This window comes from Carex rostrata, chromosome 27, assembly GCF_964058835.1.
Source record: "Carex rostrata chromosome 27, lpCarRost1.2, whole genome shotgun sequence".
In the NCBI taxonomy this organism is placed as follows: Eukaryota; Viridiplantae; Streptophyta; class Magnoliopsida; order Poales; family Cyperaceae; genus Carex; species Carex rostrata.
The window spans coordinates 6,256,945-6,283,128 of NC_135944.1; the positions used below are offsets into that span (position 1 = coordinate 6,256,945).

Below are 26,184 nucleotides of genomic sequence, written 5' to 3' on the forward strand. Positions count from 1 at the left end.
TTGATTGCACTAGATATTAATGGAAATTAATGAAATCAACCAAAAAACACATTGCACCATGACCTAATTAAATTCTTTTAGAGTCAATTAATCAGTATCTCCAACAACCGGGTCAGCAGCAGCTCTATTAACATATCCCTGTGGACCCCTCCCTTGACTACTTACAACTATCAATAAATTTTTCTCTCTATAATGGACACATGTCATTTTCTTGTACTAGTCAATTGCATTTGGCATAACCACAAAGTAGTACTATAGATCGCTTTTTCTTTCTTAATTGCTAGACTGGATAGATGCCCTAGTCTCTCCGCAACACATATATAGTTATCATCTTAATTACCAAGTTCCTATCAAACTCAGAAACCTATGCCAGAAGGTTTACCTCAGGTAACTGTCTAATTAACATGTAGGATGGGGAACCTGTAAACATGATTTATCACCTATTTGTAGAAAAGAAAATAATAAAAATAATTTAGCAACCAACCAGATAGCAAGATAAGAAAATCATAATTCAATTTCCATTCCATTCGATTACTTTTCTTTGTTGAATCTCACTTTACATTTACCTCAAAATTATAAGCAAACATGGTGTGATTATGTTGGGACCTACAAAAATCATCGTCCAGGACTATTTGTGTTGAATATAAAAAAAATTAAAAACTGAAGTGTAGAAGTGTACCTGAACCAATGTCTTCCTTTTGCATGCATGAGAGCACCACCGATTTGGTTTTTTCATAATAGCAAAATCCTTAATTTAGAGAATGTCATTTGTTCTACCTTCTCCAAAATCTCTCATACACTTATCTAATGGGATATATAACAAGATTGAGTTCAGGATGTCTTGTATTCTCCAAAGTCTCTCATACACCTTGGCTGTTTAATTTGGTAGTTATTCATTCAGCCCATAATTATTATTGAATATTATCCCTTTACGTTCTACACATTGGAGGTCACACCCAATATAACACATTAATGCTTAATATGTTATAAAATGCAATGATCACTTTTAATTGAGCATAAAATAGACGTTACCCCTTACATTCTACACATTGAACCTCTTGAAAGGATTGTACTCCTTTTCCCGCATTGTATATCCATATTGAAAGCATACATATCCTTGATTTTGGTACTAGAAGAAAGATGAACAAAGAGATGATTTCTAAAATATCCACAATTACTCTCCTTCTCCTTTCTTTCTCACCTTTTGCCATCCCAATCGATACCTTATCGAGTGCTCAAAACCTTACAGATGGAGAAACTCTTCTCTCACCAAACTCTGTTCTTGAGCTCGGGTTCTTCAGACGTGGTTCATCCAGAAATCGTTTCGTGGGTGTATGGTTCACATTCGCGCCAGACACTGTCATATGGGTTGCAAACAGAGACTGTCCCTTGAAAAACACCTCTGGCATACTTACCTTAAACAAGAGAGGGTCAATAATGTTATATGATTCAACAGGAAGAACTGTATGGTCATCTAGCTCTAACTCCTCAAGTGATGCCAATGATTTCAGTCCAATATTGCAGCTAGATGATTCGGGAAATCTTATATTGAAAGATCAAACCAGCAATAGTATCATATGGCAAAGTTTTGATCATCCTACAAATACATTGCTTGCCGGCATGAAACTTGTCAAAAACTTGAGGACTGGCTTTGAAACATATCTCTCTTCCTGGAAAAGCGGAGATGATCCATCAGAAGGTAACTACAGGTTTGAGATGGACACTGGAGGTGCTCCTGAGATTATTATCTGGGACCGTTCACAGATAATTGACCGTACTGGTATTTGGAGTGGACAATATTTTAGTGGGTTACCCCAGATGTTAAGTTATAATAAAAACATAAATTATACATTTATGTGGGATAAAGATAAGGTGTCATACGAATTTGAACCTGAGTCAAACTCGACCTTGTCCCTATTAGTGCTGCATGAATCTGGTATACTTAAACGTTTTATCTCGGATCAGTCTCATCAGACCTGGGCTGAGATCTTGTTGGCACGAACCGGTAACTGCAGCCAATACGCAAAGTGTGGGCCTTTCAGTATTTGCCAGAGTGATGATGTGCAACCCTGTAGCTGTCTGAGAGGATTTGAGCCGCTGACAACAATGGAGGGGTACCTCAGAAACACTTCAGGTGGGTGTAAACGCAGGTTACCGTTAGGTTGTAGTGCTAATAGTGATGGGTTTTATCAAATTGAAGGAGTGGAGCTACCATATTCGCATAATACAACTATTGATGCTAGCATCAGTCTTACGGAGTGTCAGAGCAGGTGCTTGTTGAATTGTTCATGCACGGCATATGCCCCCTTGGATATCATGCGACAAGGGAGCGGCTGTGTGATGTGGCAAACTGTACTTACTGATGTGAGGACAATTGAAGGCGGACAAGTTCTTTATGTGAAGGTTTCAAAGTCTGAGCTTGGTGAGTTTTCCCTCTATTTTCATCTGGCTTATGGATTCATAAGTCGTAACTTGTAGGGATTCTTTTAAACATCTTCTCTTTTTTTTTTTTTTGAAGGAATCACAGTCCTGTTTTAGCAATAAAAATATGGCAATAGTTAGTTACAGTAAATAAGAGTTTTAGAAATTAGCTTTCCATACTATGCTAACTAGTTTAGATCAACACCGACTTAGATTTTAAGGAACTGTCTTTCAATGTAGTCAATGCAGGTACAAATCATACAATTCCAAGCACAAATCATTCAATTTCAAGGGCAGCTACTATTGGAATAATATCAAGTAGCATAATATTAGTGCTCCTAATATCTTCAATTGTATGTCTACTATGGAGGAAAAAGATGAGAAATTCAAAACAAGGTAACAACAGGGTTGTATATCAAATCTGATTAATCTGACAATTCTGACTAACCCAACCAATTACTTGACCCAAAAAATTACGGATATAGAATTTGATTCGTTAGATATGGACTGTATTTTGATGAATCCGGCAAATAGCTATATAATTGTAATATTATAGAATTTGGTTCGTTGGGTTTACTCAAAAACGGCTGAGTAAACCCAACCCGAAAACAGTACATTATTTTTCTTAAGAAAAAGTTATTTATACATAAGTATATAATTGTAATATTATTATAGAAATTATGTGAATATTGTTATTATAGAAAATTATGTGAATATTGTTATTATAGAAATTATGTGGATATTGTTAATTTAAAAAAATTTTAAATAAAATTTTCTCTACTATACAGTTAGTTAGAGTATATTATCTTATTTGAATTTTTTTTCTAACAGTAACTTATTGGTTCTTATTGATTTTTAGATGAAACCCACTAAACAGAGAAAACCCCACCATCAAACATTAAACTCTGATGAATGATTTATATCTTAATTAACTGGATAATTACGGATTAACAATCTCAATGAAACCCAACCAACCCAACCCATTTATTACAAAGATTGCAGATCCAAATAAAATTTTCTGCTTTTAGACATCTTTATACTTATGCAGCCATATCTTCTACCACAGGTAAAAACCTGAAGTATTTTGAAGGAAATGAGTCACTCCAAGGAACAGATCTCCCTGTATTTGACATGGATATGATTTTAGAAGCGACAGATAACTTTTCAAATACAAATAAATTAGGAGAAGGTGGATTTGGTATTGTCTACAAGGTACTCCTTGCTATTTGTTTTAAGGCTCACATGTTTTCAGAAGAAATACTCATGATTCACTCCTTTATGTAATTGTTTAGTACTATATAAAAAAAAAAAAACTAATTTGAAATACAGTCAAGGAAAAAATAATACTGCAAAAACAAACTATATGTTATTTACCTTTTTAAAATAATCCTCGTGGATCACTGCTATTAAAATCAAAAGGCACTCACAATCACAAAACATGCTAGGGTCAATTGCCTTGTGGCCAAGAAATCGCAGTGAAAAGGCTATCAAGAGAATCCGTGCAAGGATTAAATGAGTTCATGAATGAAGTCTTGCTGCTCACTAAGCTGCAGCATAGGAACCTTGTTAGACTCCTTGGATGCTGCATTGAGGACAATGAGAGATTGTTGATTTATGAGTTCATGGCCAACAAAAGTTTAGATTTTTATATCTTTGGTATGCATCACAACTTTGAAACACTATTGATTTATCATTCTAAATTTCTTCCTCATCTTCCATCAATTCAATAATTACAGCTAGATTTCTCTTATAACTGTTGCATGAAACCTTTGAAACTGCAAGGGTATTTCATATTTTGTTAACTCATGTCACAGATGCTACAAGGCGTGCCTCCTTAAATTGGACAATGAGATTAGAAATTATAATTGGAATTGTTAGAGGGCTTCTTTATCTTCATCAAGACTCCAGATTGAACATAATCCACAGGGATCTAAAAGCAGCCAATGTTTTATTAGATGAACAAATGAATCCTAAAATTTCAGATTTCGGCACAGCAAGATTGTTTAAAAGAGAGCAGGGAGTGATAAACACGGAAACTGTAATAGGAACACGGTATGTGTCAATTCAGTTCTTAATTATACCTCATATATAAATCAGTTCCACTTGACTAATTTCATGTTTATTATTTTCTTCTTTTATTTGACATATATGAAGTGGATACATGCCTCCTGAGTATATCTTGGAAGGTGCAATTTCGGTTAAATCTGATGTCTATAGCTTTGGAGTTCTACTTCTTGAGATAATAAGTGGCAAGAAAAATCAAGGCAATCAAAACCTTCTTGCTTATGTGAGTGACAGGTCACACTTCCAAGAAATAATTTAGCAAGACTTGTACAAATCAAGTCAATTTGTAATACATACTATTATACTAAAAACTCTATAAATCATGCATCCTGTAGGCATGGAAATTATGGGAAGAAGGAAACATTATAAAGCTGCTTGACGACGTGATTGAATGCTCACCCTTTGCAACAGAAGTAATGAGATATGTTCATGTGGGTCTTTTGTGTGTGCAAGAATGCGCTGATGATAGGCCATCCATGAGTTCTGTTTTCACAATGCTATCAAGTGACACATTGCTACAGGACCCCAAGAATCCCTGGGATGGTACAATAATTAGAGGTTTTCCCTCGGAGTGCTCCTACCAACATGATTCATCAACAATGGTCTCTGTGGATCAAGTGACCATAACCAGAATCGAAGGCCGCTAGAGAATCAAGAGATTGTAGAAAATCTGCTATTATTTCCATATTTCCTCTCGGTACTTTGTAAACAGGGGCAGGTTATAAGTCAAGCCAGGAGGTGCTTATGTTGAAAGTTGATCCAAAATTAGCTTTCCACATTTAGAATTATGTTGAAAGTTGGTCTAAATTCATCTCTTTATATTTGGAGTGCTATGATTAGTCATGGAGCATGTAGGAGTTAGTGGGTTCTATAATTAGTCAAGTAGGTTCAGCTGGTAATAGGAGGATAGGTAGTGGGGTACTAAATTTAGATGGTCCAGATTTAGTCTTGTTGTTGTGCTATAAATTCAGCATGTTGTAATCAAATTTAATCAAGCAATAGAAGTTAATTTCAGTAGCAAATTTCTTCTCTTTGTTTCATTGTATCCTTCCGAAATTTCCAACAAATTGGTATCAGAGCCAAAGGTGAGAGATCAGGGCTTATCCGACCATGGCAGAGAACATGAGCATTTCTAATCCGTCGATTCTGCTGTTCAAGGGAGACAACTACGAGTTCTGGAGCATCAAGATACGAACTTTGCTCAAGTCGCAAGGTCTATGGGGATTGGTGGAGACGGGAGCACCGACCACAGATCCCACACCAACCGAAACAGCGAAGTGAGATGCGAAGGCGCTATTCTTCATCCAACAAGCAGTGCATGACACCATCTTCTCGAAAATTGTAGCAGCCACCAACGCAAAGGAGGCGTGGACAACCCTGAAAACAGCATTTCAAGGGAGTACTCGAGTCATGGCAATCAAACTTCAAGGCCTACGCAGGGACTTTGAAACATTGCAGATGAACAAGGAGGAATCCGTGCAGATTTTCCTTTCAAGAGTACAAGAGGTGGTCAATCAAATCAGAGTATTTGGAGACACCATGGAGGAGAAGACTGTGGTGGCGAAGGTGTTAAGGAGCCTAACACCCAAGTTTGATCATGTAGTTGCAGCAATTGAAGAGTCCAAAGATCTAGCAACCTACACCTTTGATGAACTCATGGGATCACTGCAGACTCATGAAGCAAGGATGTCAAAGGCTGAAGATAAAGGCGACGACAAGGCATTCTACATGCAGGGGGAGACCTCAAGAAATAGAGGCAGAGGCAATTTCAGCAGAGGAAGAGGAAGAGGAAGAGGCAGAAGCAACACTGCCGAAAATAGTCAATCATATGATGAATCCAAGAAGGACATCCAGTGCTATTATTGCAACAAGTTTGGGCACTATCAATCTGAGTGCCATGAAGCCAAGAAGAACATCCAATGCTACTATTGCAATAAGTTTGGGCACTACCAATCCGAGTGCTACAAGAAGCAAAGGGAGGAGAATCAAGCAAGCTATGCTGTAAAAGAAAATGAGCAACCGGCACTCTTCATGGCATACACCAAGAACAAGATTGATGCAAGCAACAAGGGCACAGTAGCAGTGCACACAAGAGATAATGGTGGCAGCAGTCCAGAAAGTAGCAAAATTATGGTGAGTAGAAATATTTTGTTTGATGAAAAAGACCTCAAGGTGGAGAATGTAGGGCTCATTCGTCAGAGGCCGTTGAAGCTGGTGTACAACCAAGATATACGGCTGGCTCAGATTTCAGAAAAATGTAGTTTCAAGGTGTTGAGAGATATTGTGACGAAGATGTTTCCTTCATTAAAATCTGTGTTGATCAAGTACAAGGATTATGATGGGGATCTGGTTACCATTACTGATACACAAGTGCTAAGGATGGCAAAATCATGTTTCGACCAACCTGTACAAATGGAGGTAGAGAAAGAAGAAAAGAGGCTTTCCTTGATGAGACTACATATTGTAGAAGTCAATCCTGAGCAGGAGCCTACAATCACAGAGGAGGAAGATCATGTAGTCGAAGAAAAAGAAGAGTTTGCAAAAGGAAGGAATATTGATAAGAAGAGAGAAGTAAGAATTCCAGCACCGGATAGCAGTGGATTAACTCCAGACTTGTTAACCCAAGCAGAGGTAATCATGGAAAGAGGAGGTGATATGCCAAGTCAAGTGTCTGGTTCCTTTGGAAATGGAAGAGGTTTTCTGGAGATGAAAAGTATTACAGGAGATATTTTGAAAAAGGTGATCACAGAAGATACTGTTATCAAGCAAGAGAAGGTAACTGTCGAGGTTGGTGAAAGAAACCAAGAACAAGCTGTTATTGACAAGAGTGAAGGATGCAGTCCCTCACAACAGGAGAAAGTGACAACCCTGCCTGTTAGCACAATCACCTATGTAGGGCCAAAAATGATGCCTAGTTCGTCTGATTCAAATCTGAAAACCAATAAGGATGCAAATATCAAGACTGATGAAGAAGAAGATGATGTTGAAGCTTGGAGTAAACCAATTTTGAATCAAGGGGGAGTGTTGAAAGTTGATCCAAAATTAGCTTTCCACATTTAGAATTCTGTTGAAAGTTGGTCTAAATTCATCTCTTTATATTTGGAGTGCTATGATTAGTCATGGAGCGTGTAGGAGTTAGTGGGTTCTATAATTAGTCAAGTAGATTCAGCTGGTAATAGGAGGATAGGTAGTGGGGTACTAAATTTAGATGGTCCAGATTTAGTCTTGTTGTTGTGCTATAAATTCAGCATGTTGTAATCGAATTTAATCAAGCAATAGAAGTTAATTTCAGTAGCAAATTTCTTTTCTTTGTTTCATTGTATCCTTCTGAAATTTCCAACAGCTTAGTCACCCCCGTAAATTTAAATTTTTTAAAACTTAACTAAAGTTTCCTTTTTTTTTATAAAAATAATAATATAGTTTAGCCCCTCCCCTAAAATGCTAAATATGTGTGCCTGTTACCTAGTGTTCAAATTCTAGTGGGTCACATATAAATATTATACATTTTACATTTCAGCCCCTCAATATAAATTTTCAAGTACTACCTCTTTTTGTTATTGTTAACCTAAGCAGAATGGTTTTGTGAGTGACACTTTATTCTGAAATTTGTAATGTCTGATCTGAACCCTACCCTCTTTGAATTGTTGGTTGTTAAACAGATCAAAGAGTAGCAAGGGTTGAGCAAATGTACAACCTAATTAAGCTATATATGATATAGATTTACAGCATTTATTGATTAATTGTGGTGTTTATAGCATATAAATTCTTGTCTATTTATAAAAAGAGAAATTATTCTGTCCTCCATCCTCCATCCTCCATCCTCCAGCCTCTAGGCCGGCCCCGATCAATTCCCCCTAATCCAATTAAAATCATTAAAGACTTAAACTGTTCTTACCGGCCTCTTTCTCGATCCCCTGCCTCTCTCTCTTTCATTTCCTCCATCGCTCCTCTCTCTCGTTCTCTTCTCCTCTTCCCAGATGACTAGCTTTGGAGGCACTCACAATTATCTAGCTTTGGAGGCCACCAACAAGCTCCTATCAGGTCATGATTGTTGTTCGAGCAATAATTTTTTTCGTTTATTTGACTAATTTGCAAAACATACAATTATTGAATTTTATGATTTCTTCTATTTTAGAATTATGTAGATTCAAGCCGAATTGAAATTGCAATGTAGAATTCTTAAACTGAAGAAATCATGAAGATATTTATCAAGAATAATATTTTAAAGTTAGTAAAGTATTTTTGATGTTGTTTTAACAGGATAAAAACATTGCTAACGTTTGTAAAACGTTATAACGATTATATCTTAAGAAAATGCTGCGAAACAACTCGATCAAAGTCAAAAAAACATTAAAAACGTTGCTGTAACGTTTTAAAAAGTTATAACGTTTTAAAAAAGTTATGGCTGTAACGTTTTAAAAAGTTATAACGTTTGTGGAAAAAACTGTAATGTTTTAAAAAGTTGGTAACGTTTTAATTAATTTCAAACTTCAGAAATTCCTGATTTTGATCAAATTTTTACATTCCAAAATGTTATGTAACATTTTACAAACGTTGTAACGTTTTACTGAACTTACAAAAAATTGAAAATCCTAAATCGTATTTTGAACTAAAACATCTGTAACGTTTTAAGTCAAATTACTCTTTCTGGAGCTGTCTCTATAAATAGAGCTATGGGGTCTCTTCCCCACTTCAACTTAGCCGTCCCTAATTGCAAAAGAGGCGATTTTCTGTGAGCTTGGTTCCACCATTGTTGATTGAGCTTAAAAATTCAATATCTCTCAAACAACCTCAAATTTATTTCACTAATCTCAAGTTAGATTAGGTTAGAGTGATCTATTGAGTGTTTCTCTTATTCATCTAGACTTTGAGACTTCGTTCTCACCTCAAGTAGCTCGTGTGACTTCCCTTGGTTGTAAGAGCTCACCGGCGCTCATCTCAAGTAGCTTGTGCGACTTTCCTTGGTTGTAAGGGCTCGCCGGCGCTCATCTTTTGTTGGCCGTGTGACTTTCCTTGGTTGTAAGGGCTCGCCGGTTCACAAGTTGTAATCCTTTCGTATTGGGTAATAGAAAGGCGCACCACTTGAGGTTGCGAAGCTCCGGAGACGTGGGTCTTTGTGTTGCCGAACTCCGTTAACATCCTGCGTGTCAAATTTCTCTAAACTCATCTATTTACTTTCAATTACAATTTAATTTCAGTTTTTGTTCAATTAGAGGTGCACTTAGTTTAACAACGATGGTGGCTACCAATGCTCCGATCACCATGAAGGAGGCCCTCACAGTTAGTCTTTGTGCATCAGATCGTAGTGCAACCTAATCAACGTGCCTCAGCTTGAGAATAACTCAATATAGCAAAAACTATCATTTATTGAGTCTTCAAATTGGCGAAATCCTAAACGCATAAGATGATTTAGAAATAAGAATAAATTAAGAGGACACATGTATATTTAATTAGAAACCCCAATAATAGAATTAAATCACATCTCTAAACAAATTAATTGAGACAACACAACATGTACGCTATTCAAATTAAACATAATAATCACATTTTAAATTAAATAAAGATCTTCATATACAAATGTATACAATGCTTAACAACAGATTCAAATGAGTATAAAAGTTGCCACAACAATTGTATTTATACCATAGAAACCATAGTATACTGTAGTATACAAATGGTCAGACACGTATTACCAACATAGACAGACAGAACATTACAAGTATCAAAGAACAAACAAACAATCCATAATTTAAAAATGCTGAAAAAGAATAGTATTTAATTGCTAAAAGGAAATTCTTGCAAACCGTAAACTCCGCACATGATAACGTAGACTAGCAGGAAACAAGTGTCACTAAGTATCAGTTCCTCCCAAAGGTTTCGTCAGAATCTGCGCTTGCGCAAGGATAAAATAGTTGAGTTAGTATTTATGAGAATATTGTCAATTTGTCATTATGAAGTAACTTTCGTATCCAAGTATTTTGGTTATATGTGTGTATATTTTTCAATGATTTAAATAGTGTTTATCGCGTCATAGCGGCCGGGTTAAAAAAATTGCGCTATACCCAAATAGCGACGCTATAGCGCGAAATAGCGCACTATAGCGGTGCTATTTGGACATAGCGCCATAGTTTTTATGGGAGAAAAACGCTATAGCGGCGTTATAGCGCGCTATTTAGAACAATGATATTTTTTATGAGGGTGGTTCCAAATTCCAATACCTCATGCCTTTCATACCTCATCATGCCACATATTCTATATCTACGTTTTTATAGTCCAAATTGTTAATCCGAAATGCTTAAATATGCTTGGGGATGAAACTTTATAATTTTTGAAAATTTTTTCTATTTTTTAAAATGAGTAGAAAATCACTGTTTTTGAATGGTTCATAAACAGTGATTTTGTACTTATCTTAAAAATAGTAAAAAATTTCTAAAATTTCATCCTCAGGCATATTTTATTATGAATATCATGTTGTGCGGTTCGAATTGACAGTTTAGACTTTAGAAACAAAGATATAAAATATGAGGTATTGGAGCCCTTCTCATTTTTTATTTAAATTTTATTTTGTAAGTCATTCTTAGCCAAAAGGCAAAATGCAATCCAGTTTAAAATAAATAATATTTTTTTGGGGTTAATTTTCTATTTACCCTCTAAAACTTCTTCCGTTTTCTATTACCCTTGCACTCTTCACTCTATCTAATATAACCCTGTACTATGTTTATTTAATTCTATATACACAATTAATTATTCACAATTATGTGTACTCAAAATTTATTTTTTTCCAATTATATGATGTTGGTCTTTTTCATACATTGAATTTCAAAGTGAACACAGTCTGCCCCATTTGTGCATTAATTTTTGCTTATCAAATTTAGGGGACAAAAGGGTCTAAATTTGATTTTATCAAATTCTGTGTGTTCAGTTGCAAAGTGAAGTGAAAAGAGGGCGCAATTAATGGTTAAATGGATAATGGAATGTAAGCTCAGGCCTAATTCGACTTCAGGAAAATTTGATTGTGTGTTGTATTACCAGTCTGTACCGTGTGAAATGAAATCCACATAAGAAATATTGCATTATGATTTACTTGATGGGGTACCACCATAATGCTTAAAAAGGAAAACAAATTTGAGAATTAGAAGAAATTATAAAGATATGGTATATTGGAAGGCAAATTCCTAGACAGGAAAACAAGTTCGAAAATGCAACTAATTATTTTGATGAAGGCCATGTTTTACACATTGGAGGTGAAGGGAAGGTGTACAAGGGTTTGTTAGAGAATAACCAGGTTGTGGCCATAAAGAAAGCGAAAAAAGGAAATTGAAGAGAAAAAAAGAGGAGAATTTGCGGTGCTGTTAAGTCAGCTAATATACTGCTAGATGCTAATATAATAATCTTCACGGTGATGTTTCTGATTTTGGAGCTTCAAGTGTTGTTCTGTTAGATGAGATTGTTGAGCTTGTTCATTTTTCGCATGGGTATTTAGACCCTGAATGCATATGTATACTGAGACAATTACAAAGAAGAGCGATGTCTATAGTTTTGGGGTATTAATCTTGGAGCTCATTACTTAGAAAGAGGCAGTTTATCTATATGAGAATGGTAAAAGAGAATCATTGGCTCAAATGGAGAAAGAAAATGCAGTTGAGTATAATTGGAAATATAAATTTTAAAGAGTGTGAATTAACTCTGAGGTTAATAAGAAAGAATTGGAAGTAAAATATAATATATTGAAGTCTTGAGGCACAAATAAGAAATTTAGTAAAGAATTGGCCACCATATCAGTATACAATACATTGAATTACATAACTGATCAGTATACAATACATTGAATCTTGCCTAAGATTAATTGCTTTGACTTAAATTTATGCAAAATGAATTGGTACCAGCATCGACTCTGGTATAAACCCGTTATACCAATTGATAGCACAATATCATAATTACATCAATTTTTAAGCTGGCCACCATATCAGACACTGAAACAACTAAAATCAAAAGAAATAAGTAAGATTACATCAAGCAGTGCCAAGATAAACAGATTACTCTAAAAAATCGTAAACCCTAGGAGCAGGAGCAGCGGAAAGGGGAAAAATAAATCGCAGAATTCAAACTCACCTGTAAGAAAAGGAAAAAAAACTATTCGATTAGGTTTGAATATCCCCGCTTGAGAATCAAAGTGGCCAGGTGAAGTGCGATTCTCTCCCTCTCTCTGGAGTTTAGAAGCAACAAAAATTCTAAACGACAAGTTTCTCTTTTCTTACTTCTTTGGGTTTTACAGCTGGACCGGTCCAGTCAGAGTCTAAAGTAACTCAAATTTTGAGTTTGAATCTAAACCGTTAGATCTGTTTGGTTACAATATTATTAAAAATTCTGTTCTGATCGGACGGCCCGTGTCTAAAACTAAAATTTTAAGTTATTTGAGAGGAAGACTCTTTATGGAGTTGTCATGACATGCGAATCTTCTTGGCCCAAAAAAGCCCAAGAAAAAAGAAAACCACGCTGCTATTATTCTGTCAATTATGTCATTAGTAACTGAACTAATTCAAATATGATACTACATAAATAAATTAACTAAGGTATTACTTTAATCAAAATTACACGGTTTCTTGTAGATCATAAGTGTTTTTTAATTATTTATATTTTATTGTAGACAGTACCCGCTATTGAGAAGAAAAACCAAATAAAGCAATCAAATAAAAGAAAAAGCATAAATAACACCCAAGAAGTTTACCATTTCATACCAGTATGGCAATAACCGGTACAGGTTTTCACAAAGCTTAACTGTGGCTTAGTCAGAAACTATGCAAGTAGAATAAATTATTTCCTGCTACTTATTCTAAAATTTCATTTAAATATTTACTTGAAATTTGTTTTTCAAGTTTGTGCAACTGAAATACTGCAGACAGTACTACCCACTAATTGATTCGCCTTTAATGGGTAGAAATACTCATTTTCACTATTGAGATGTAAAAACCATTAATTTGTACCGCAATCAATATTTTTTTGTACTACTTATTTGAAAACTTTATTTAAATATTTACCAGAAATTTGATTTTCGAATTTTGCAACTGATACACTGTACAGTACCAGAAATTTGATCTTATCTCTAGGTGACATACAGATTCTACTCCACAGACTATATTTACAAACTTGTTAAGGATATATAGCTTCTTCAGATAATGGTCTGTTTGGAGAGAACGAAGCCTTGTAATCTGGGCTCACAATTTATAACCTGATATCTAGTTAACTAATTACAAATTTTCCTTTATTTTCAATACATAAATAGTTTTGAAAGACTGAAAGTTATAGTGTAAAGCCAGTTTCTGAATTGATTATTCAACTAGAGTCAAATAAAATCAATAAAAACATGGAGCATCAATGGATGCGGAATAGATCGAGTAAAGTGAAAACCAATAACACAGCTCATCAGGCCTTTTGGAAAACCAGCTAAGTGGAAACAGTGCATTATGTGATGAGCTGCTACAGCCTCAATTGTAATTTTAAAATGCGGCCGCATATGTGTATGCGGTCGGCAGCCGTACTCAGAATGCTCATACAGTTTTTCCATGCGGTTTTGACCATGCGGCCGCATATGCGGTCCGAATATGCGGTCATGCGGATTAAAAATGCGGTCATGCGGTCCGAATATGCGGCCATGCGGTTTGAATATGCGGTCATGCGGACTGAAATATGCGGCCATGCAGTCTTCTCATGCGGTTTTGATAATTTTATTGTATTTTAATTAAAATTTATATTAAAAAAGTCAAAAAATTATTATTGGTTATGTTATTATGTGAAAATAAATTCAAATATATGAATATGAATATATATATATGTAAATTTTTATTTTTAAATCTGCATATGCGTCCGCATACCGCATATGCAGTATGCAGTGGCCTTCCGCATGCATGAACAAAACTGCATTTTAAACACTGGTAGTAGTTAATGTGTGAACTCTCTATAATTGTCATGAATGTATCGGAATTCTCTAGATGCATGTTGTGGTCTTTTAGGTTGTCTTGAAAAATGAAAAACATGTATAGAAAATAAAGATGGTTAATGAGATGATTAAATGTCATTTAATAATAGTGGAGTGTGTAGAAAGTTTCTATGAGTCTATATAATGTGGTTTTCATCAGATCATAATATAAATGGATATGAACTCTATGCTGTAATATTCTAACACCAGATCCATACAATCTTTTATGTGCTGGCAAGAAATACAACTTGCTGTAAAAAAGAAAAACTTAATTATTAGTTATATATGCCAATTACAAATTATAAACTTTTTCTCTATCGATACAAAAACTCAGTACAGTGACTAATACTTGAGCTAATGTTTTTTTATTTTTGGATTGTATCTTAAGATCTTCGAGGGTGTTTACCTGCCCATTCTTCTGACCTTCCCTTCACTTCTCTTCTGACCTTCTCCATCCGCTCATTGATTCAGTCTCAAATTTGATTCATGACATTCTCGATGACTCTTCAAGATAAACCCAAATTGATGCAAAAAAAAATAATAATAAAACAGAATCGCCCTCAACTAGGAGATAATTAATCGCTTTGAATCGTGAGAATCAAACTGATTTGGAAATAAAACTCAGTTGAACCCGCGGAGTCAAGTCAACCCAATGCACCTGATTTTTATCTGAAAAACTGCACGCCAACAAACTGGCTCCAAAATCGGCTCTGCCGATTTTTCCTTCTATGAATTTTACAACTTGTAGGTGCAATTTCATAATTCATAATACTGCTGTGAACAATTTAGCATAGTTGGAATGGGAACGGTACATCACCTTGTGCTTATTAACTACAAGCTCTGAATAACAATGAATTAGCCAATATCACTGAAATACAAGTTAAAAGTACAATGCACAGTACGCACTAATAATGCAATTTTATCTTAGTTTAAACAAACTAGCTACATCGATTATTAGTTGCACGCTATCTATATATTATGCCGGGCTCTGCAAGTGCAGTTCAGCTTTAGTTCACCTTCCTTCCTGTAGGGAGCCCACTGACACAGCAGCATATGAATTGGATGATTTCTGGGGAGCAAAGTTTGCTGCATCGGGATTAAGATACACAAGCTTCATATCATCTGGGAGCTGCTCGGTGCCATTGAGATACTGTATCACTTGTCTCATGCTGGGTCTAACTTCTGCAATAGATTGGCAGCAAACTAGCCCTACCTTCAACGCCATCTCTATCTCCTCAATATCACACTCTTTTACAATACAGGCATCAATTACCTTCATCAGATGACCTTTTACTTCGCAATCCCTAGCCCACTCAACTAAATTGATCTCATCAGTTGGTTTATTATTCTCAATTGGTCTCCTGCCAGATACCACCTCCAAGAGCAACACCCCAAAAGCAAATACATCTGAGCTGGTTGTGGCCTTGCCTGTGTATGACAGCTCTGGAGACATGTAACCAAGAGTACCCGCGACATGTGTTGTATTGGGGTTTGTACCATGCTCATTGAACCTGGCCAACCCAAAATCTCCCAACTTTGGGTTCAAGTCTGACCCAAGCAAGACATTGCTGGATTTGACATCTCGATGCACAACCAGCTGCTCCCATTCTTCATGCAAGTAGAGCAGACCTGATCCAACACCCTTAAGGATGTTGAGGCGCTGCTCCCATGTAAGTATGGTCCTTGTTTTGTTGTTACGGTGAAAAAGAAGTGCATCAAGACTACCATTAGGCATGAACTCATATACTAAGAGAAGATCTTGGTTTCTTTTGCACCATCCACGCAGCTTTACCAAGTTCCGATGCCTCATTCTCCCTAGGCTTGATATCTCCGCGACAAACTCTCTCAACCCTTGCCTTGTATTACTAGAGATCTTCTTTATGGCTGCTACTTCTTTAGTTTTTGGAAATACCCCCTTGTAGACATGACCAAATCCCCCGGATCCAATTAACTCGGTCTCTTTGAACCCTTTGGTTGCCCTGTAAAGGTCCTTGTATTGGAGTCTATGGGGGTGTTCCAGTTCCCAATCCTCAATTGTCTCAGCCAACTTGGCTCTTTGTCGTAGGTACAATGAGACTCCGATTAAAAGGGCGATCAAGGCTAAAGTCCCTATGGAGGATAAAATGCCAATCTTGATCACTTTAGATCTGGAAGATGACATTGCACTGGGTGGATGTGGAAATTTTGGTAGATGAGAGATATCAATGGCTTGGGCCGATCCCTCGGTGCTAAAACTCCATGCTATTATATAGTGGGAACTTGCTCGTTTCTTCGTCGAGGAAGTGAACCCAACGTACATTTCTTCCTCAAAAATATCTATGAGGTCTACCGGATATGAAATTAGGGCCCGGGCAGGTTTAGGAATTGAAAGAGGTGCAACAGTTATATCAAGGATCTTATTGGTGCCATTGTAGTTGATCCATGCCTGAATCGGTTGCCCACTCTCAAGTTCGAACTCAACCTTAGAAGTTTGATTGGTATAATAGGCAGCTTTCTGTGAGATGTTTGATTTCAGGTTGTTCAAGTCAACACCGACATGATTTCCATCTGTCTCGTTAAATAGTTTACTGGCCTTAACTGTATCAAACTCTACCGCAAAAACATGGTTTGAGAAATTTCCATTGTTGTTAGGCCCGAGCAGGCCAAGGTACTGGCCGAAAAAAGCCCCGGGGAGTTGTTTAGAGGGTACAATCGCAAAGGTTAGGCCATGGCCTCCAACACTACCCACCTTAATGATGTCTAAAATGAAAGACGTGCTGAAAGAGATTACGGATGACAGGTTTTTATTAGTTTTGATCATTGGAATTGGGGACGAGAAGAAAGCATGGCCAATGATATTTTGTTTGTCATTGGTTAGTTGTAGTAAGCCATCCATTGTTATCTGTGTGGCACCATCTAAGCTTAGCAGGTTGGAAGCTTGTTTGAATCCATTGAAGATGAAGTTCTCACTGGTGCAATGAAGTGAGAAATAACTCAAGAAGAGTACAAACTGAAATACAATGGCCCATGAAACCATTTTTTGATTGAACAGCTGCAATATCAACAGTTAGATTGATTTATTAGACACCAATTAATTGTTATTAGAGTATGCCACATAGCTAGAGAAGTGAGAAAAATGTAAATTTCAGTTTACTAACAAGTTAGAATTTTCCAAACTTAAAATACTAGTTACGTTGCTGCAAGTTTAATTGCAACTTAGGCAGATAGTATAATTAATCAATTCCTTCTTCCTAAATTGAAGAAACGAGTTCAAGAAGACACTACTTGTGGTTGTACATGTATATATTTTGACGAAACGATCGGACGGGGTATTGATACTGATCAAAGAGTAGTTATCATGGTTCACAAAATCTCACTTGACCGTAGAATCGGAGTCGAGTGAATCGGACGTCGAATAAGATCGGAAACTCGTTTTTTATTTTTATTTTTTTATGGAGAAGCTTGTTTTGTATTTAAAAAAAACAGAAAAAATTGAATAATAATTAAATTTGTCAAAGAAATATTAATTGTAAAATAGTAACATGATTTTTTTTCCTCAAAAAAGAACTAATTATTGTAATCAAATTAATTAAATATAGTACCTTAAAATGAATACTGAGAATTTGGTTTGAACTCCTTTGCCTTGTTACTTTCAACTTTGAAGACTTGAAAGTTGCTTCAGCTTTGTTTAAAATTCATGGTCTGTGATTTCAATTTATATTAAAATTCATGCTGTAAAATTCATGGACGATATGATTTTGATTTTTAGATTGACTGGGGAATGTGAAAAGAAAGAAATCCTATGATGGTGATACTTGATTAATTGCAGACCCTTTTCTTTGATCAAAGTCAAAGTTATAATTTATTAATTATTGTCCTCCTTAGATACCTTCATATTCATACAAGTGGAGAGTGGAGAGTGGAGACACTTGGTTATAGACTATAAGCAGGGAATGACTTTTCAGTCAAAGTCGTCAGGTCAGGGAAATGGGAAGGAAAATAAGTATAAGAATAGTTGAAAAATATCAAAGTCGTTAAGTCAGGGAAATGGAAAGGAAAATAAGTAAAAGAATAGTTGGAAAATATCAAAGTCGTCAAAGTCAGGGAAATGGGAAGGAAAATAAGTAGAAGAATAGTTGGAAAATAAATGGGAAAGAAATCCAACCATTCCTACTTTACTTGCCACGTGTCAGCAGCATCAGCCAACTAGGGGACCGTTTCCTTTTGTCTTTTTTAATAAAGATCTCCATCCATTCCCACTATATGGAGTCCGTGTACCTGAGGTGCATTCTGACAAAACAGACGGTCCAGATTAAGCAGGAAGAAGAAAGCACACAGATATATTTAATAAGATAAAAAATATTCAAATTAGATCCAGTCCCTATTAAAGCGATAGGGGTCTGCTTTGAGATTCGTGCTAGGTAAAAAGAACGATTCAGATTTGACACTTGCACCTCAGGTGCTTGGGGTGATACGTTTGTAACTATATGTGGAGTTCAGATTTTTTTTTTTTTTGAAAATAAGATAGGGTCATGCCCCTAATCTTATATTTTATTGATAAATTAAATATAAGATACAATCAAAAGAGTCAAAAAGCAAGAAATTGCTCAATGAGTATTGAGCAAAGATAAAATAAAAATTACATTTCTTGTACCACTTGACCAACTAACTGAAAAATAGGGCAAAATTTGTCTCTAAAGATTCGATTGCATCGCTCTCTCCATAATATAAAGATGGCAATCATGAAGACTCTTCTCAACTGCATAGGGTACTTATTTTGAAGAATAGCACACAATGGTGTTGCATTTATCATTTCACCATATCTGTGTGAGAGCAATGGTAAAATCATGGTTTGTAAGGATTGGTAGAGAGATAAGGAGAAGAGGCATTCATTAAATAAGTGTGACACCGTCTCTACACTTTGTTTGCAGAGGTAGCAGATGCTTGGAAGGGACCACCCTCGTTTCATCAAGTTGTCGGTTGTTAGAATTTTATTTTGAATTGTCAGCCAAGCAAAGATTTGCATCCTAGGTGGTATTCTCACCTTCCAAATATTTTTTTATCTCTGTGCATGTGCAAACTCCTTCCTGAATGAAATTGTAAAGAGAATTAGAAGTAAATAATCCGTTGGAATTGAGGTTCCAAGTGATCATGTCAGCTAATGAGTTACGAACAAAGGCCCTATGAGAAAAAAGATGTAACAGAGAATTTTTCTCTTGGTCGGCTTCAAGGGACAGATTCGGCCTTATATTAAGATACCAATTATCTTGAGAGAGAGCTTGTTGTAGGGTCGCATCTTGGCAAAGTGAGAAAGAGTAGAGATTAGGATATGAGTGTTTCAAAATACCATGTCCCCAATTGTGATGCCAGAACAAAATTACATGGCCATTTCCAGGATGAAATGTAACATTTGAAAGGAATACTGTTAGAATGCGCCTCAATCCTCGCATGAATGGTGTTGTTTGCAAAAGATTGCCATCAGTGAGGGAAGTACCAGTAGACAAAAATGCTTGCTTCCATAGGTAGACGGTTGGTTGGAACCATTGCCACAACCACTTAGCTTGCAACGAAAGATTTACGGTCTTTAAATCTCTAATGCCCAATCCTCCAACTTTCTTTGGTCTACATATGAGCTCCCAATTAGCTAGATTAAATTTCACGGTTCTTTGAGCTGAGCCGTGCCAAAAGAAAGTTCTGCGTATTTTGTCCATCTCAACAATTACCCATGAAGATAGCATGAATGCCGACATGAAGAAAATCGGAATTGCAGACAAAGTAGAGTTCAATAAGACCAAGCGACCCGCCAGTGATAACAAATTTGCTTGCCAACCGAATAATTTTTTTGCCATATTTTGAATAAGAGGGAGATAGTGTGTTTTAGAAAGGTTCTTATCGGACAAAGGCAATCCCAAATAAGTCAGGGGAAATGTACCGGCTTTGCACTGCATAAAATCAGCCCAAAACTGAGTTTGATTGGTTGTCGTAGATGTTATAAGAAGTTCAGATTTTGCCTCATTGAGTTTGAGTCCTGAGATGTTGTGAAAAACCATGAATGCAATCTTCATTATTTGAAATTGCTGTTGTGTAGGTTGCAAGAAGAAAAGAGCATCGTCAACGTATAGCAAGCACGGCTTCATCCCAGGAAATGGAAGCCTTAAAGCTTGAATGGCAGTAAGTCGGCTGAACCAAGCGGCAAGGAAATCCATAACTAAGATAAATAAGTACGGAGATAATGGGTCTCCTTGTCTAACACCCCTCCTTAAAACAATCTTTTTACCCGCTAATCCATTGACAATGACTCGAGAGCATCCTTGTAACACTCCATGGTGAATGCAATTTAACCAAGTTTCAGGGAAGCCTTTAACTGTCATGAGTTGGAGAAGGAATGACCAACTTATCATGTCAAATGCCTTGTGCAAATCGGCCTTGAAAAGAGCAACTTGAATGTTTGATGTAGTGGCATGTTGAATTATGTGTTGGGCATAGAGGAAGCCGTGGGTAATTTGTCTGTGCTTCATGAACCCTGTCTGTGTCTCATCTATCAACTGGTTTATCACCACTTGTATCTGATTTGCAAGAATTTTAGAGAAAATTCTTTGAATTCCATTTATTAGACTTATCGGTCTATAGTGATCTGGTTTGCTTGCATCTTCTTTTTTTGGAACCAACACAATGAATGAATCATTCAAAGGGTGCAAAGAAATACCATCCAGTAGTACCTTATTGAAGAGATGGAGAAAACAAGGTAAGAAAAGATCCTTCAACTTCTTGTAAAATTCACCAGTGAAGCCGTCCGGGCCCGGTGCTTTATTACTAGGCCAAGACGAGATAGCTTGTAGAATTTCTTTTTGTGAGATATGTGCAGAAAGAGTTGGAAATGATTGTGGATTGGGATAGATTGTAGACCAATCTATTTCAGGTGGTGAGTTTGAAGACTTGCCCATCAGTTCACAAAAGAAATCGAAGAAAGCCCTTCCTTTAGCACGTTGATCAGTAACTTGCTCACCATCAACTTCTATTGAGTGAATCCAATTTGTACGCTTCTGATGTGTTGCAAATGCATGGAAGTAACGTGTATTCTTGTCACCTTATAAATTCCATCTTATTTTTGATCTTTGCCTCCACTTATCTTCCTCAAGAACCAATAACTCAGTGTATCGATTTTTAATAAGTGATAGCACGAGTTTCTCAAGGGCTGTTACAGTTCTAATCTCCATTTGTTTGTCAATCCAACCAATATAAGTTCTGCAAGTCTCCAGTTGCGCTTTAAGGTTCACCTTGTATTGATTATCCCAAATTTTAATGGCCTTAGCAAGGTTTGAGAGAGCCATAGCAAGGCCCAAAAAATCAGATGGGCGTGGGTGTTGATTCCAATTGCTCCTGACAAACTCTTGAAAATCAGGCAGTTTTAGAAGGTAATTCTCGAATCTGTATATGTTTGAAGACTGAAAATATTTGACACATGAGCAAAGCACTAGACAATGGTCAGAAGAGGTGTTGGGCAATGCTTGTTGAGAGATATTAGGGAAGATGTTGTTCCAGTGAGCTGAAGTAAGAAACCTGTCAAGCCTCGCCATTGAAGGTCGGTCACGGGAGTTGGAGTGAGTGAATCTTCTTTCAGCAAGTGAAAGATTTACAAGACCAAGGTCTTGCAATAGGTTACTAAAAGAAATTGTTCCATTTAGGTCATATGTGGGGTTATTTCTCTCAAGTGGTTCAGCAACCACGTTAAAATCTCCTGCAAGCATCCAAGGAGTGTCATTTGTAGGCTTAGAATCTGTGAGTTCTTGAAAGAATGATGTACGGTCTGATGTGCTAGATGGACCATAGACCGCCGTGAATCTGAAAACTGTAGCATCCTTTTTGAAAATGAAGTCACTAGAGATTGTATGAACTCCTTAATTAGAATGAAGAAGGTCTAGTTCATTATCTCGCCATGCTAGAAGAATTCCTCCCACTGAGCCAACTGCCGGCAAGGAAATATTTTTATTTAAAGTCGATCCACATATTTCCCGCAACTAGCTTGAAGGCGGGTCTGATAATTTTGTTTCTTGTAGAGCAATCAGATTCGGCTTTTCTAATAGAAAAGTTTGCCGAATTGCCAACCTTTTGTTTTTCTCGTTTAAACCTCGCACATTCCAAGTGATAATTTTAGGGAAGTAACCCACTTTTTGGGTTTTAGATCCAGACTATCTGATTCGAATTCACGATAATTTATCCAAAGTGGAGCACACACATCCTGAGCAATGAATTCTTCAAAGTGATCTCGAGCGACATATTCGAATAAGACAGTCCCGACTAAGCACACAAAAGTTGGGTTACTTTAGGAGATCTGTTGTATGATCTTGTCTTTATGTGGCATTTGGATTTGGGAGCATATATCTTTATCTTAGCTTATCATAGTAATAATATTTACGTTTATTGGCCAATAAAATGTTTTTTCTTAATTTCCGGACCGAACAATTAATTATATTAAACGAATCTTTATCAAATTATTTCTGAATAAAACGAAAATAAAAATAAAAAGAAGTTGTCTTTTTTTTTATTTGTTTTCTGTAGAATAAAATGAGAAGTGTTATTTTGAGGTCAACTATTATAATATTGAATCCTGAGAGAAAATTTTCTCTCCAAATATATATTTTACCCTCCAAATCTTTCTCTCTCTAATATTTATCGTATTAAATGAAAATGTTATTTAAGGGGGAAGTTAATAAAAGAAAAAAATGGTTTTTATCTCATATCTCATTTCTCCTTTCCCAGCTACATTCCTCACAACTCTTTTTGCTCCAATTTATGATTGCTTTTTTTTTCTTACTGTACATTTTAATAGTTATCAGTACTCACTAGGATAAAATTTGACATGCAGATCCTCTCTTTTTATTTTTTTATTTTTCTTTTTCTTTGGCATTTTCTTGTATCTGATCATAGTTTTTTCATTTTGACTCTCTGGATATGTCATATGTTTATTCGGGACTTTAATATTTTCTATGAAATAATCCAACATTATGTCGAGGAACTAATGCTTGACAAAATCATGCACAAAGTTTGTACCAAAATTAAAAAAAATACTAAAACTATAAAATGCAAATTGCTCATTGGTTCTATTCTCATCTTCCTTGTGTTAACAAGGTGGTCACATTGAGGACGTGGTGGTGGACAAGATAGCATGTGGGTTGCACCTCGGCCAACACATGGTGAACCACCACATTGACCATGCCAAGGATACTGGCTGCTATGATTTAAAGAAAATAAAATTAATATTATTTGCAAAGTGAGAATTTGAGGTGTATACCTTGTGTCTACAAAACTCGAAATGTAACTCTAGAAGTTCAACATGAGTAAGAAAACGAAGGCAACTAGTCATCCCCTCGAAGCATTTGATCATTGATAAATCACAACTTGTTAAACATGTAGAGGACAGAGATGGCATGTTTAGAGTTGTTTTACATGGTAATGATAGTTCGCCCTCATAGGAAAATGAAAGGAGATTAGGAGCACTAACAAACAGTTGGGCTTCTTTTTGTATCTTACACTTTAAAATAGCTAGATACTTTAACCTTTCATCAGTAATTACGCAATCAGTGAATTTGAAAGTATCTACCCGAAGAAATTCCAGGATTGGGCAGCCAGAACGAAGGTTTTTCACATAAGATTGACAAGCAATATTAGAAATGCTTAGTTTCCTAAGGTTAGGAAGATTTACTATCTGGACTGATGAATATCTATTACGGTAATTGAGGTACAGTTCTTCTAATGATGTGCAGGTGTAGATGTAACATGGCATGGAACCATAGAGCGAAAGATCAAGAACTTGCGTGTTATGGTTCACCGCATAACAGATCCAGTCTCTTTCATGAACTTCATACCTTGAGCAAAGTTTATGACAGGACAAGCGAAACACATCCAAATCCAAGGGTTTACACCTTATCACCACTGCATTCACAAATTTGACAAACCACCCTATCCTGTTATTGTCAAGTTTGAAGTTGAGGGACGGTATAGACATCCAGAGGTGCTCCCACCTCTTTGACAGCACACATGTCCGAAAGGCCTCCTCAGTCAAAAAAATCCCAAGATATGGTGAAATATCGAGTCGGGTAAACTGCTTATGAAATCATTGTTTCTTTTACTTGGGGCATTAGTTGTTGCCATGATTAGCACCTCTCAGTGGCATTCACTCTAGCAGCCATTGTGCGCCTGCCTTTTTTTTACAAAGAAAGGCACAATTGGGGTAGCTTTAACTAGACAAATATAGAAACGATAGAAATTCTCAGTGTACTATTGCAAAAATTAAACACAAAAACATCAAGCAGTGTGTTTATCGATGAACAAACAAGATAAAATAAACCCTAGCTACAAAGTGAAGAAGATTAATTGGGACAAAGAAACAGACTCTTAGTTTTTAATGAATTAAAAGGCAGATGTCTCTTTTTTTTATTAACAATGAAGAAGATTAGATATTATTCCGATAGCACGCCTTAGTAAAAAAAATTAAGAATAAATCTGATGGAAATGCCAGTAATGAAGGAGAAACATGCCTCTATGTGTGTATGCATAGATATCGGTCTAGTTGTTTCAGAAATAGAACAATTTACAAGTTTAACACACAGTTTTAGTTAAATTTTGTGCCTCTACATAAAATAAGTGAACCTTTGTTGGCAGATTTGGAAGAGGCACACAGGCTGTCTCAGAGGAATTTATTCGAACACCTTTCACTTGCTAAAAAAACAAAGGCACAATAGAAACTTCCTTAAGTCAAAATCTACAAGAAGGTATTTACTGGGAAAAAATGGGGTAAAGATTTTAATAGAGTAGTTTTGTCTTCATGCAGCTCATGAACCATTTGCCGTACTGTTTTAATTCTATAGTATCAAGCCAAAACTACTATGTTAAAATATTTACCCAAAAAAAGGGAAATGCACAAATACTAAACCCTGGCAATATCAGACACAGAAACAACTACTATAAATTATAAAAAGAAATAAGAGAGATTTAACAGTCCATCTACTTCAATTTTCGAGATTAGAAACTATATAAACTATATAATCAAATAATGCCAAGATGAACAGACTACGAAAAAATCAGAAACCCTAGGATTCGATTGAAAACTCATCTGTAGGAGACAGATTATTTCGATTAGAATATCCCCGCTTGAGAATCAAGTGTCGAAGTGAACTGAAGAGAACTGAAGTGATATTCTTTTCGGGGTTTACAAGTGAAGTGTGGCAAATTTCTTGGGTTTTCTGTCGGTTGTGTTTACAGATGGTTCGGTCCAGGCACCAGGCACCGCTTATACTTGACAAATTAAAATTATGTATGGATTCCAGCCCAAAAAAGCCCAACAAAGAAATAGATATTTCTTCTTCTTTTTTTTTTTTATGAAAGAGAGAAATTTTGTGCCTGTGCTTAAATCAGGTCTCTCTGATCATGCAACATAACTATTTTACTACTAAATTGGCTTCAACAATTTGAAATCATCATTTGAAGTAAATCTGATATATTTTGAAATCAAGCTTACTAAAAGACTTGATGAGCTTAGAAACATCCTTGTTATACTCGATGTATTGCACATTCTATCGATAATTTGGTTCATGCTCTAAAGTTAGGTGTTGGACCATCCCCAACTCCCCTACCCTTCTGTAAATTAAGCCATGATGCTTAATTTATAAAAGGGCTGGGGAGTTGAATATATGGTTGGTTTGCTCAATATCTAAATTCCATGGCATTTCATTAACGCCTTCTCA

General features: G+C 36.1%; 2 protein-coding genes and 1 pseudogene across 4 annotated transcripts in view; 1 reads left to right on the forward strand and 2 right to left on the reverse strand.

The window, feature by feature from the left end:
- Window positions 1–25,662, reverse strand: part of LOC144545362 (F-box/LRR-repeat protein At2g42730-like) — a 102,657-nt gene extending 76,995 nt beyond the window's left edge. For all 3 annotated transcript variants that reach the window (XR_013508480.1, XM_078293961.1, XM_078293959.1), the window contains exons 1-2: window positions 25,550–25,662; window positions 23,733–24,637 (exon numbers count right to left, since the gene is read on the reverse strand). Coding sequence is in view for 2 of the 3 variants with exons in the window: in XM_078293961.1 (XP_078150087.1) it covers window positions 23,733–24,446 (714 nt within the window). In the remaining variant the exon portion in view is untranslated. The remainder of the gene's footprint in view (window positions 1–23,732; window positions 24,638–25,549) is intronic.
- Window positions 1,062–5,496, forward strand: LOC144545355 (G-type lectin S-receptor-like serine/threonine-protein kinase At4g27290). The gene is made up of 7 exons (XM_078293950.1): window positions 1,062–2,422; window positions 2,662–2,817; window positions 3,488–3,633; window positions 3,867–4,077; window positions 4,236–4,473; window positions 4,576–4,708; window positions 4,821–5,496. The coding sequence occupies exons 1-7, from the start codon at window positions 1,141–1,143 to the stop codon at window positions 5,130–5,132; spliced, it is 2,478 nt and encodes an 825-aa protein (XP_078150076.1). The 5' UTR covers window positions 1,062–1,140; the 3' UTR covers window positions 5,133–5,496.
- Window positions 15,330–17,550, reverse strand: LOC144545062 (L-type lectin-domain containing receptor kinase S.4 pseudogene; annotated as a pseudogene).
- Window positions 25,663–26,184: the final 522 nt, after the last annotated feature.